The 13,703-nt window shown below is 51.1% G+C and overlaps 2 protein-coding genes across 2 annotated transcripts in view; one reads left to right on the top strand and one right to left on the bottom strand.

The window, feature by feature from the left end:
* Positions 1-1,705, top strand: part of SLC9A8 (solute carrier family 9, subfamily A (NHE8, cation proton antiporter 8), member 8) — a 66,693-nt gene extending 64,988 nt beyond the window's left edge. The window contains exons 15-16 of the mRNA XM_009998768.1: positions 202-348; positions 1,598-1,705. Coding sequence (XP_009997070.1) covers positions 202-348; positions 1,598-1,705 — 255 coding nt within the window. The remainder of the gene's footprint in view (positions 1-201; positions 349-1,597) is intronic.
* A 5,702-nt stretch (positions 1,706-7,407) lies between these two features.
* Positions 7,408-11,893, bottom strand: LOC104389729 (opsin-5-like). The gene is made up of 5 exons (XM_009998767.1): positions 11,806-11,893; positions 10,464-10,626; positions 9,796-9,923; positions 8,789-9,117; positions 7,408-7,959 (listed from the first exon to the last, which is right to left on the bottom strand). Exons 1-5 carry the CDS (start codon positions 11,891-11,893, stop codon positions 7,408-7,410), a joined length of 1,260 nt encoding a protein of 419 aa, XP_009997069.1.
* Between the last annotated feature and the right edge of the window lie 1,810 nt (positions 11,894-13,703).

Genomic DNA, 13,703 nt, shown 5'->3' with positions numbered 1-13,703 from the left:
GGAAAAGGGAAGGAAAGTAGCTCTGGGAATGGACAGATTCATACAGACATAAAGCCCTGGTAGGCTGGAGTGAAAATTTCTGTCTTGTTCCAGCGTGTGAATTGGTTGTGAGAAGGGAGAACACAGAGCAGGGGGCTGCAACAAGCTGGAGGGATGCCTGCCACATTTCTCAGGTTGTTCCAATATTTGTGATCTTTCTAGGGAAATACCATAGAATCTGAACATTTATCAGAGCTCACAGAGGAGGAGTATGAAGCCCAGTACATAAAACGCCAGGACCTGAAAGGGTTTATGTGGCTCGATGCCAAGTATTTGAATCCTTTCTTCACCAGAAGACTCACGCAAGAAGTAAGTCTTGTTTTCTTGAAGAAAAACTGTGATGGAGCTGGTTGTCATTTCAGTCTGTACCCTTCAAGGCTTAGTGTAGCTGTGCAACTTTTACTTGAGGAACAGTGAGCCATCTGTCTACTACCTGTGCACATGTAGAGCAGCTGTAATGAAAAGCTGCACTGCAAAATTGCAGGTTGTATTAAGTGAGCTCAGGGCTACCACTATTACACTGTAAAAGGTGTATGGATTTACTGAACTCTCCTTTAATCTTGCAGACTACCATGAGGAGTATCAGGAGTTACTAGTTACTGCTGTTACTAGAAAAAGCTGCTCGCACTCATGGGGAGTTTTTAAAGTGCTGTCACACAGTTGCTGCCTTTTACTGTGTACGGTCCTGTGAGTTCTGGAGTTGGGAATTTTCTGCAGAAAGCAGTTTTTATCTTGGAAATACACACCAGAATTGCAGCCTTCCCTTTTAAGTCTTCTTCACTGGGAAATTTAGACTTTGAAGCTGTAAAAGCAAAATGACACGACCGAACACGTAACTTAACATGAGTGGCTCCAAGAGGTGTAAATGCTGTGCCATTTTCATTCTCATGCCTCAGAAACCCAGGACTCCTTGGCTGTGGAATTCACTTTCTCTAATTTGCTGCAGAATTAAGCATTTTTGCTGCACAGTTGATCATTTTGTGTCAAGTGTGCACATTCCATCTTCCTAGCCTGCACAAGTACAGTATATTTCCCTCTTTTTTTTTTATACCTTTCTTTTCAAAGGAATGCTTTCAGCACTTGCCCACTGAAGGCATTTTTTGCAAAACCAAAAAGGAATTAAGAAACCAGAATAAGCATGAGATTTGTAGTTGGTAGCCAAAAAAGCAAGGGCTGCCATCTAGGTTGCAACCAAGGGTAGAAAAAGAAGCGAGTTATCAAAGCAGGCCACAAGCTTCCCCCTGACCCTGGGAACACCTTGGGAGCAGTGAGATTCAGGATCAGGCCATCAAGACAGCATTAGGATTGTTGCAACCCACAGAGCAGGATTGTCTAGAAAACACAGGTAAAAATACCTGTCATCACAAATACCATTCTTGGACATAATTACTGGCTGGACACTTGATAAATAATTTCTCATAGGGAACAGAATTGTTTTGCATGCCTGGGGACCAGGGTTATATTCTTAGGGCTCTGTTAAACTAGTCTGTCTTTTGCTCTGGCACACAAGGGGTGTTGTAGCTGAGTAACAAACTGCTCTGGTTTGGTTTTCCCTCAGGATTTGCACCACGGGCGCATCCAGATGAAAACCCTGACAAACAAATGGTACGAGGAGGTACGACAGGGACCCTCGGGGTCTGAAGATGATGAGCAGGAGCTGCTATAGCAGAGCAGGAGTGCAATGAGCTGCTCAGAGCATTTGAAAGAGCATTTAAATATCAAGAGTCTGACTGCAGAAAAGCTGGAAAGCTAAGAATGACCTTTGTGATTTCAGGCATGTCTCATGCTACATGTTTAGGTATAAAACCTCAGATCTGTGCTTAGTGTTACTAGTGAGTGGTGGAAACCCCCGAGTGTCAGACACTGGGCTGGGTAAAGAACCTTTGGTTCAGATTTTACAGCACAGCAAATTTCATGCAGCCTATTGAAAAGCAGAAGCATCTTCCCTGAAACAGTGACATTGTTTAATAGGGAGGTCTTCTTCCTATTGTGAAATTTGCTGTAAACATCTGCTGAAGCACAGAGCCACTGTGTGACTCTGCAGACTGGGATGAATTGCACTTTACTTTAAAAAAAAAAAAATATATATATATATTCATTCACAGCATGGAGAAGCTTGACAGCTTACACTGTGAATTTGTTTCAGCACTAGTATGGGAATCTGACTGGAATAAATCTATAATTAATGGGATTTGCACATTATGAATCCAGGGAAGATGCATACCTTGACAAAAAGCAGGTGTTGCCCATACAAGGAAGCACCTCTGAAAACTAGTGGGTTTGTCATTTAAGAAATACTCAATTTCTATTTTATGGGATTTTTTTCTTTTTTATACTGAATTATCTAACCCATAGTACTGATTATAGCATGGTTTGGGGAAGTGGGGGGTTGTATGACACACTACAGAACTGCATTTGAAATTCTAGTTTTAACGTGTTTTTTTCTTTGGCTAAAGCCAGTTGCAGTTGGGTTTCTGTACTTGGCAGTTGCTCCTTGCTGGCACTTTAGCTTCAAATCTTAGAAAACAGCAGCTTTTGTTTTGCCTAATTTATGAAGTGTCCCTAACACTCCAGAATTCACTAGTGGAATATTTAAGTTGTAGTGGAAGCAAAATCTTTTTTCATATCATCTGCTTGCTGAACTAATTGTGTACATGAGGAAGAAGAGTCTACAAAATACAGGTACAGAAAGGTTAATGCTGCACATTGCTGAAGCAGCCTCAGTTGGGAAGTGCCAAACAGCTTTCATTAACTGTCCTGTTTGATACTGTGATGTTTCTCACCAGCTTACACTGTTTCAAAATCAGCAGCATCATTTCACTTTTTCTACACAGCCTCAACCATTTGCTCAAAACTAAACACACCTCGACAGGCAGTGTTTGTTGCATGTTTTCCATGGTTACTCATGCAGCAGTTTGCTCTCACTGCCAGCCCAAATTCCTCATTAGTCATTTCCATATTCACTGTTGAAATGTGAATTCTAGTCCTGCACCTGAATCTGCCATGCAAGTGCACACGTTTGTTTCTAAAAGTGTGAGACTTATATTTTTGGGCTGGTGTTGCTGCTAAGGTTTTTAATCAACTGCTTATCTGCTGGGAGGAATAAAAGTTCAAGAATGTATTTAGAATCCTAAACCTGTGTTGTCTGAGCTTTTTTTCATTTCCAAAAATAACATCTTGATCCAGGACTCCCTTCTCTTTTCCCCCTTCTTTCTTTTGCTGCTCACAGCCCAAACAGGCACTGGTGAGAGGCTTGAAGGGACCATGAGCTCAGCTTCTGGTGCTGACCAAAACCAGCCCATGCTTGCTTTATCTTCAGGTGAGGAACTGTATGGAAAAATCAGACTCTTCCCCCTTCTAGACAACAATAAACCGAATTACATTTTAGTCACCCATTTGTCTGACTTGGCTTCTCATCTTCAGCATTTTAGGCCAAGGAGCTGGCTTGGAAGTTCTCTGGGAGCTTCTCTTGTCACTGGGAGGTGAACATTGGTCTCAATGCTATTACGCTGGGCTTAGTGTTATGCCCTAGTCCTGCTGACCTATGAAATACCCTCCAGTTTCTATCTTTATTCTGGTGAAACAGGTCACCTGTGAAATGTAAAAGAGGTCTGTGCCGCCAGCTCGGCCCTTTGGCAACTTCCATCAAGGTAAATTGATGGTTTCCTGCCCTCTGCTGGCAATTAGCGAGAGTGCTCAGAGAGCTAATGAGAAACATTTGCCGGAGATAATTGTACACATTAAATTGAAGCAATTAACTGATATAGCTAGAACTAATGAAATCACTTTGAAGCAATTAAATGGAAGAAAATTTGGATGGTTTAATTTAAAAACAGCCATTCTAAAAATTAAGGAAATATGACATTTGTCAAAACTTGGAGTTAAGGCAGCTCTGTCTTCTCTCAAAATATGCACTAACTTCCTTATTTTGGAACCAACAGAAGAACTTTTAGCCATTATTTCAGTGACCAATTTTCTGTTCATTTATCAATACATAGACTTCTGTGACTATCATTTCACAGTCTGGATTTCTTCACTTAAAGTAAAATGCTTATAAAAGGAAAATTATTTGTCTCCTTATTGACTTGCCTTGCAGTTACTTTAGATAATTTCTTATTTTATGAGACCAATATCAGACTCCACTCCTCTTTCCACAAGTACAAGCAGCCCCATCCTAACTTAGCGTCATCTGTGGATTTGTACAAGTGTAAACAAGGACTATTTGAAAGAGAAGCCACCCCTGATAAAAGGCTCCAGTGCTCCTGCTCTGCCAGCACCAGCAGGAAGCACAGAGGCCAGAACACACCTGCCCAGGCACCAAACCCAAACCCAGGCAGCCCTGGCCTGTCCCTGCACCAGGACCAGGCTCCTACCAAGCAGCCACACAACACCACAGCCCACAGCCCCCTTCCCAGCCAGCTCAGAGCTGGGGACCCAGCAGCAGCACCACCAAAAGCTAAAGAAACCAGTTCTCACAACCAGCAACCACCTCCCAAGCCCAGCCCAACAGAAGCAACAAGCACAGATCCTACCTCAGCCCTGAGGGGCAAAGCAACCATCTTCTTCCTCCTCAGAGCTTACTCCACCAGCAACCACTACAGAGCTGCCCTTACAGCGAAAAAGGGGGGTTTGGTCTTCAGGTAATGGGTGGCAGCTGGTGGTCCTATTCCCAGCTGGGAACACTGATTAAGCCAGTCCCAGCTGTGCTGAGGCCAGGACTGGCCCAGACTGGCAGGTGGGAGACTCCTTGGGTTATGGAGAGACATTAGACCTGCTGCCTGGCCTGGCCACGGTGCCTGGGGTGAATTAAATTGATCTGGATTTTGTGCAGGGGCTGCAGTGCTGCTGCCTGGGCTGCCAAGAAGCAGGGAGGTCTTGGTGAATGTAGATTCAAACATACTCAGTATCACCTGCTCTCCATGTGACATAATCTCACACCAAACTAAAGATGAAGAAGCTGATCTGGGGTTTTCCCAGAGTAATAAAGGACTGAAGGGTTTTGCAGATTTTGTCTTTTCCTGTCTCCTTTAGGTGATTTCTGGACCCCAGTATGTTTTAGCTAGCAGGGAGCAAAGCAGCTGGCAAGGGCATTGGTAAGTGAAGCAGGGACCTGTTGCTGCATCAGTGGCTGGACCACGCTGTGTCCCCACGCCCATCACAGCCTGAAGCCCCAGCCCTGCCAGGGTCACATCCTCGTCCCCTGGCCGGTCTCAGGGTGGCCATGGCCTGAGAGCCAGGAGATGGCAGCAGTCCTTCGCTTTCATGTCCTCTGGTGGGAAATCAGCCCCCTTATCTGCATCTATCCTGGAGCTCAGCCACCAACACACAACCCAGCCAAGTCAGTCACCGGTTTTGCACGAGTGAATTTACTGTAAAACGCACAATTTCTGCAACACGAGGAGTAGCCAGCAGAGGCACCGAGTGCTTGTGATTCCCTGGTGTGCTGGGGATGGAGCACGGGGTGGGGAGGGGCTGAGCAGCCCTGCCCTCCTAGAAGCGTGTACCCAAGCTGGAAACGTTGTCCTCTCCTCTCTGTCTGCCCTGACTTTTCTTTGCTTGTTTGCAGCGTTTTGCAAACCCTGCAGATGTCAGGGCCGGGGGGTGTTTTGCACAGCAGGAGCAGGAAGTGAAGCAGGAGCGGTGCCCTGCCCAGCGTCACGGCCCTCGGGGCTGCTCAGTTATTACTTGGCTCTTGTGCCCAAACCCTGCCCTGCCCCAACCATCTGCACCTGCAGGCATCACAGGTGGGCAAAACCATCCCGGGGAGGATGCTCGTACACCCTAGAAGTACTGGTGACCCCTCCTGGCACAGGGAAGCTGCTGGGTAAAGTGGCTACATGGAAATGACCAAGGGACAGAAGCAAGTGCCACGACTGCAACGTTGTCACAGGCTAATCAGGGCTGTGCTGTGGCAGGGGGTAACGATGGCACACAGGGACAGTGGGGACAAGGGCCACCTGTGTCCCAGCACCCATGGCTGCGTCCGTGCTCCCTGCCACAGAGCTTGCACTGGTCTCAGTGCCACCTCTGCTGGAGCTGGGACATGGCACCGAGGCCAAAACCCTCAGTATTCTTAATGCTTGGGCTCAGTGGTACCACAGCTCAGATGGCAGGTGGTAGGAATCTGCCATCACCTGCCCCCCCAGCTCCTGCAGGCCCCTCTGGCTCTTTGGGAAGTGCCCCATGGCCTCGGGAGGGAGGAGGCTGCTGCACCAGCGCCGGGAAAAGGCAGAGGCACATCCCACGTCTGGGAGTGACTGCTAAAAATAGCAGCGTCTGTGTCTGGAGAGCGGCGGGAGGAGGGAGAGCTCGGGGTGGGCTCACAGGCAGGGCTGGCAGGCAGGGGACAGGCAGCCAGGGCAGCGGGGACAGTGGCCGTGTGCCAGCACTCCCTGCAGAAAGAGGTTCCCTGCTCCCACCTAGCACATCCGTGGCTGCAGCCCTGGCCATGGGCTGGGGAGCAGCTCCTTAACCAGTGACAACACAAAGTGCTCCCAGGAGTCCCCGGCTGGCTGGGTGCCCGAGGGCAGCACGTTTCCTCACCTCTGCTGCTGACTCTTCTCATCACCTTCAATGCATTTTTTAATTTATTTGAGGCACAACCAACCTCTCTCAGCACCCGGGCTGTGTTACTCACCCCTTGCAAAACAAAACCAGCTCCTGCTGTGTCCAAGGCTGGGGACACGAGCAGCTCCGTGCTGGGAGTGGGACAGGGAGACCCAAGCTCAGCCCTGTTTGATCTTCACTGCAGGGCAGCCAGTGCTGACATCAGGATTATTTTAACCCCAAATCCTTACTCTAAAGCTCCCATTTCGATCTATAGGATGGTGATGGGTTTGCACTCAAGAAAGTGGGGTAACCCAGCCCACATGGAGAGTAGTCTCTGGAGAGGTATATAAAGATGCTTTAGAATCCCAAGTGAGGTAGCTGAGCAGCACAGTCCCACTTCCTGACAGGAAAGGACATGGTCAGTGGGGGCTGCAGGAGCTGGAAGTGGGATGCCTCTTGGGGCCTTCTGGCCCCAGCCCTCCCTGCCAGTTTTTTAAGACAACCAAGTTCCTACTTGGTCATCAGAGCACCAGGATGGAAAAATAAAGGCCAAGGGCCCAGAGAGCAAACTGCAGGAGAAACTGCACCCTGGGCAGATTTCAGGCACTGGGGTCTATTTTTTTTTTTTTTGCAAGTGCAAAGACTGGGCTCAGAGTTGCAAGAGCCAAACCAGAGGGAGGGGCAAGGTTGGCCTTAAACTTTTGTGCCATTTCATCTGCAGAACATGCTGGGAACCCATCAGATACATAGGTGAGAAGGAAGCTGCTCCTGGGTTTGTCTTCCATTGCACTGCTAGGACACAGCCATGCATGGCTGGGCTCAGAGAAGGTCTTTCATGATAGTCGAGGGCAGGGCTTCCCCTGCCACATGTGAAGTGCCCAGGCCTGACCTCTGTGTGACAAGCACCATCACCTGCACTGTCTTCTTCAGTCCTGGCTGGCAAGCAGCTTTGTCAGCCAGGATAGCCAGGGGAAGGCCCTGGGGTGAGCTGCCAGGTGCCTGGGGTGGTTTGTAGCACTTGGGGTAGTTACTGAAACATTCAAAAGTGTCGTTGCAGCTTCTGCAAGCCCCAGGGTGGTCCCCAAAGGCCGGGGATGGGAAGGGCTGGAGCGCGGCGCTGGGGCAGCCGCAGCAGAGCAGGGTGCGGACGGCCTGGAGGAGCACCACGTCCTTGGAGAGGGACTTCTGGAAGTTGGGCTTGAAGAGCAGGTACACCAGGGGGTTGTAGAGAGTTGAGGACTTGGCAAAGACAGCTGACAGGACGAAGGCCAGTGCGGGGACCTGGCTGGCATCACCAAGGACTGTCCACAGGGCAACGATGGCATAAGGGGTCCAGGCTGCCAGAAAGCCCAGGCACACAGCAACACTCAGCTGGAACAGGAGATGGAAACAGCAGTGCCATGAACCTTCTGTGGCACACAGGGGATGCTGAACCCCTCCAAAACCCCGCCTGAGCCTGACAACCATGTGCAATGGGACCCTGAACAGTGGGTCACATCCCCAGGGAGAGGTGCTCAGCCTTCCAGACCCACCACGTGGGAGCACTGAGGTGTCAGACACCAGGGCAGCACCTCAGCATGTCCCAGGATGGGCACACAAGCCTGCACTTCCAGGGACTCACAGCCCTCCCACCTGGGAAACCTGGGAATTGCCTCTGCTCACCACAGCAGACAGGTATGAAGCAGCCAGTGACCTGGCTTGGGCCAGGCCAGCATTGGACTCCAACAGCCTTTTGGCAGCACCCAAATGTCTGTGGGTGTGCCAGGGTGCAGACAACCCAGAGGCTCTGAAAATGGGAAATGCTCATACCCCTTCCCCTAAGCAAACACGGACACTCCCCCGGAGGCCAGGCTTGCAAGCTGCTTTGTTTGGTGTTTTTTTTAAAGGGTATCCACATGTTTTTCTTTCTTTCACATACCCTTGGTAAACTGCAGTATTAGCCTGTGGTCTGGGGAACAGTGACTCACACAAGCCCCCTTTTATGATCTTTCCCAGTGTAATTTAAAATGAAAACTCCTCCAGCTGGCAGCTTTAACCGAGGAGCAACGTGTGGCTCCCCACGCTGATAGAAACACCCGCAGGATTCAGACACCCCTTGTCTGGCAGCAGGGTCCTGCCACCCCTCACCTGCCCACGGGGCTGTGGGCTGGCCCAGGGGACACCCCCAAGACCCCCTCCCCACCCGCCAGCCCCCCGCTACCTTCAGGAGCAGGCAGTGCAGCCTGCGGGCCCCGCGCGGGGGGCACGTGTGGAGCCGCACGGCGCGCTGGGACACCCGCACCCTCCAGAGGATCAGCGAGTAGGAGGCGAGGATGAGGAGGCAGGGGAGAAGGTAGCAGAAGATGAAGAGGGCGAGGATGTAGAGCGTGGCCTCCCTGCTGGAGGTTTTCCAGGTGATGCAGCAGGCTGTGCCGTAGGGCTCGGGGCCGTAGCTGCCCCACTGGGCCAGGGGAGCGGTGGCGAACACCAGGGCGTACGCCCAGACGCACAGCAGCAGCAGCCCAGCGTGCCAGGGGGAGAACTTGTTGCCTGCAGCAGAGGGACGGGGCTGTGGATGGGTTCCCGTGGGTGAGGGGCAGCAGGGAGAGGGGCTGTGCCCTCCAGCTGCCCACATCTCAGCGCTGGGAACACGGCTGGGGCTGCCCAGGTAGGGCAAGAGCTGCTGTGCACAGCGTGGCAGTGCTGCAGCCATGGAGCAGGCAGGGCCATCCCAGCAGTCACCCCAGTCATCCCAGCATTCCTGTGGCTCTCCCACCAGGAACAAGGGAAAGCAGCTCTTCCTTGCACTGCCAGAGCTTGTGGCTTCCCAGCTGCAGATTCTGCCCCAGTCTAAGCTCAAGTCTCTGCCTGGACGTTCAAAACCTGCACCCTGCTGTGATACAGCAGCTGGGACTTTTCTACAGAGCGAGGACAACCCCCCTAACACTTTTTTGGATGATGCTCTTCAGGAGCCCTGGAGTGAAGCAGGGGATGGCTGAGATGCACACAAAGGACACAGGGTGCTGGGGCTCCTCAGCCCCCCACGGGTGCAGAGAGGGAAACACACAAGCCCCAAATGCCTTCAGAGCCTGTCCCTGGGGTGTAGTGACTGGGAGGAGGTTGCCCTGGGGCAAAGCTTTCCCAGAAGAGGTGGACCTGGCCCATAAATATCAAGGGTTACTAGAAAGGGATGTAGATACAGCTCAGGTAACACGTCCCAGCACCTACCATATGCTGGGTAACAGACCTTCAGGCAGCAAACCGTGCTGAGCACTGTCAGGCTGGTGAGGCTGCACAGCCCGAACAGGACCCCGCAGAAGGCATAGAAGGTGCAGACAGTCTGGGTGAAGAGCCACCTGCCAGGGAAAGCCTGCTGGTAAACACAGCCCGCCCCCCGCCCGCGGCACCTGCAATTTGATCCCCGGGCCCTGCTCTGGAGGAAGGCTGGGTGGTCCCCAGCTGCTCTCCTGGTGATGGGGCCTCTTCTGCTGGTCCCACAGCAGAAGCAAGGCTGGCCATGCGTGAGGTGGCTGCAATGATACCAGCACCTGGTTGCCCAGGGAACATGGGCTCCTAACTTGTTCACTGGCATCCCAGTGACAAGCACAGATGGAGCCACGGGTGCAGGAGCTGCCCTGATCCAAGCCAGCACACACCACTGCAGTGCCCACACCATGGGTGCCAGCCCAGAAACCCATCCCCGAGCCCCTTTTACAGCAGGTCTGTGTGATAAACCAGAGGGACAGGGACCTGCTGTAGGACACAGCGCCCCAGTGCCACCAGACTGACCACCTGGGCCCCCCTGTACCCCTGTTGGGGGTCTTCCCATTTCAAGACAAGGTTTGAAAAGTGCACCCAGTGCTGTTGGCCATTGCAGAGCTGCTCCCACAAGGTACCTGTGTGCAAAGAAGGAGGAGGTGGCCAAGGGGAAGAGTGTCACTGTCATGCTCAGGTCACTGATGGCCAGGTTGACAATGAAGAACTCTGCAGGCTTCAGCATGGACCTCTTCTGATAGGCCACCAGCAGGAGCAGCGAGTTCCCAGAGAGGGACATGATGCCTGTGGAGAAGGCAGAGGAACACCACTGTCTGTAACAGAGCTGGGAAAGGAGCCAGGACCATCCTGAGATGTTTGGAAGCAAACACTGGAGATAGGAGATGTCTACAGAAGCTCCTCTCTCTCCAGAGCAGGTTGAGCAGGGGAGCCCATGGGACCTGCAGAGCTCTGTGAGCACATCTGGAGCTGCTTTACATTCAATCTGATTTCTTCCCCTTCCTGAGATCCTATAGAGGCGTTTGGTAGGAGGGCAGTGATGTGATGAGGCTGCAGTGGGTTCCTGGTGCAGGATCTGGCCAGACTCACTTGTTCCAGCTGGAAGGAGCAAAGGGGGCACTTCCTTCCAGCTAGATAAATAACAGGAGCTTTGTATGATTGCTCTTCTGATGTGAGGCCAAGGAGCTGGGCCCCTCTGCCTTTTTAATTTCTTGCTGGCAATGTCAGTCCTGTGAGTCTGTGCTGTCCAATATCATGGTAACAAAATAAACAAGAAGAAAGGCATTATGAAGATCAAGGAAAATCCAGACTAAATAGAAGAAGCCTCTTTGTTTGCTATTAGTATATTTAAAACAACAATGGTGATTAAAATTTTATAATAGGGGCTTTCTCTCTTTTTATTTAATTATGGGGGGGAAATTGTTTCAGTGTCCTTAGAAGAGGAATCTCTGCTGCTCTTGGGGCAGGCTGGGAAGAACAAGAGTTTCTCCCTAATGGATTAGGCTGCAAATTTAATATCATTATAAGAACCAGTTTCCAAAGCTCCTGAACGGTCAACATTAAGGCTCCTCTCAGGAACAGGATTCCCATGCAAGACTGGGTCAAATCCAGAGCTTTGGAGTTGCTGGAGGGTAGAGTTCTGAGAGGTTTGCCCTTGTTCCCAGCCTCATAAGGAGTTGTTTCCACAAAGCCAGTCTCCTAGGAGCTGCAGGTGCCTATGGGACTGCTGGCAGTCCCAGCAGATGGAAGCAGCCCTTGGGTTCCCCATCCTTGCAGGCATGAAAAATTCTCTAGCCTTTGGAAGGCAACTTGCTCAGGGCTCAGAAAATGGGAAGGTTTTTCTCTACTAATGACTGAACACTTCTGGAAGTGTCAGTGACTGCAAAAGGCCTGAAAGGCCTGAAGGTCTCTGGCAGGCAGGCAGCTGAGCTGCAGGCAGAGGTCTAACAGGCTGACTTTCCTTACCAAAGACTAAATAGAGTGTTCCAAAAATCAGGTCTTCTCTTTCTGATAAGGTGGAGGTGAACACTGAGGCATTGGATGCATTTCCCATCTGCAAAGCAAGATACAAACACAAGTGAGAGTGAATTTTGGCTAATGAAGGAGTGCTCAGTGTCCTTGGTTCCCAGGGAGGGCAGCTCTGCAACCTGCTCCTGGCACTGTGCTACAACCAAGCCAGCAGCCCCCAGCCCCACCACCGTGGGCAGTGGTTTCGTCACCCAACACTCAGCCCTGACCCAACAGCTGGGATGGGGCCCAGAACAGGATCAGCCTGCTAATCTCACTTGATTACCCTTTCTTCAATTACAGATTTTCCTGATTAGCATTAGCCTTTGGATCTAAATGTTCTTTGCATGTCTGGGCCATGTGCTGACTGAAACAGCATGTCTGGACGTGGGGTCCAGCTGCTGGAGCTGGAGGCTTCATGTCCTGCAAAGCCATCCCCCTCCTCCAGGCTTGCCCTGTCCTTCCTGTGGCTCCACCTGTCCCTGTGTCCACAACAGCAGAGACTTGGCCCAAACTCTGTTTGCAACATGAACAAGACCTCCTCATGTGCCACCCCAGAGGTGTATGAATTGCTTCTACTGTGAGACGTGCCCTGTTTGTGCTGAGAAGGACCCATCCAGGCAAAGGGACTTGCAACAAGCTGTTGGTCAAACCACAGCCCAGGAGACCCCACAGCTGGGGACAGGAAGGAATTGTCACCTTGATCACCACTGCTTCTGGCTGGGACCTTCCTTCTTCCACTGCAACTGAATCCAGCCAAGGTGGCCTTTCCCATTTGCTGCCTGGGAGCTTGGGGAACCAAACTGACAGGAAACCTGAGCAGAGCCTGTGAGGCCCAGACAGCACACACTGCTTGGCTGCAGAGGCTGCAGGGGAAGGAGGGAGGAGGGTTTGCTACATATTCTTCAGCTTCTAAGTTTCCCTTTAGAATTTCCTGAGAAAATGACCCTTCATTTCCCCTTAACCACAGATAAAAAACTGTACAGAGCTCCCAGAGCTCCTACATTTTGGATACATGAAGATGTGAGCCTATGCTTTTGGGATCAATGCACACACCAACAGTCCAGCTCTGGCTGGGGCAGCAAGTTACACAACTTGTCCATACAAAGACTCTCAGCATTGCTTGTTGCTCCAACCATCCCTACACTCATCAGGCTGCAGCTTCTGGTGATGAGAGCCCTGCAAGCTCAAGACCCAGCCAATGGGTCAGAGTGCTGGAGTGATGTCCCAGGCTGCAGAGTGGCACCCAGGAATGGGGCTGGGAGTCCCTCACCCAGGGAGCAAAGTTGGTGGAGAGGAGAGTGAATCCAGCAGGAGAGAAGGCTGAGGTGCTGGACACTGGTAGCCCCCCTTGGACTATGGGTGGGCAGGAGGATATAGTGCTGGTGGTGAAAGGCTGCTGGGTTCATCTCCTCCACAGAGCATCCTGGATGCTAAATGCTTCATAGCACAGTGGAAATAATATCTCTTACTCTCCTGTTGCTCTTTGGAGGGTAAAGAGAGTCCATGGTACAGGGCCATGTGATTTATACCTCCCTGCACAAGACAGAGTGATTCTGGCCATGACAATGTCGTCCTTCATTAACCTGATTGGACACAACCTTTACTTAGGGCTGAGCAAATAATTCCTGAAACTCTCATAATGCACAGTTCTCCCCTAGGCCATATTTCATTCTTCCTCAAGAGCCTTTGGAAGCAGACATGCACTCCACCTCTCCAAGATGCTTCAGTAAAGCATACGAGTATTAAAAACAAGGAGCCTGGGAAAAAGGAGGGACTGTGGTCACACAGCTGCACTGGTGACAAGACAGGGCAAGGCCCCACATGAACAGCCTGGAAGGAATTGTCCCTGCTCC

Source organism: Chaetura pelagica, unplaced genomic scaffold (assembly GCF_000747805.2).
Source record: "Chaetura pelagica isolate M959 unplaced genomic scaffold, ChaPel_1.0 scaffold275, whole genome shotgun sequence".
NCBI lineage: Eukaryota > Metazoa > Chordata > Aves > Apodiformes > Apodidae > Chaetura > Chaetura pelagica.
Note: the sequence above shows the minus strand (reverse complement) of the source record. Positions and strands in the feature narration are given on the sequence as shown.

Bases quoted from the DNA above. Each gene is read 5' to 3' on its own strand.
- LOC104389729 (XM_009998767.1), bottom strand. From the start codon at position 11,893: ATGGGAAATGCATCCAATGCCTCAGTGTTCACCTCCACCTTATCAGAA. The intron at 10,627-11,805 runs GTAAGGAAAGTC...CCTTCTCCACAG, and splicing joins AACACTCTATTTAGTCTTTG to GCATCATGTCCCTCTCTGGG. The intron at 9,118-9,795 runs GTAGGTGCTGGG...CCTCTGCTGCAG, and splicing joins GGTCTGTTACCCAGCATATG to GCAACAAGTTCTCCCCCTGG.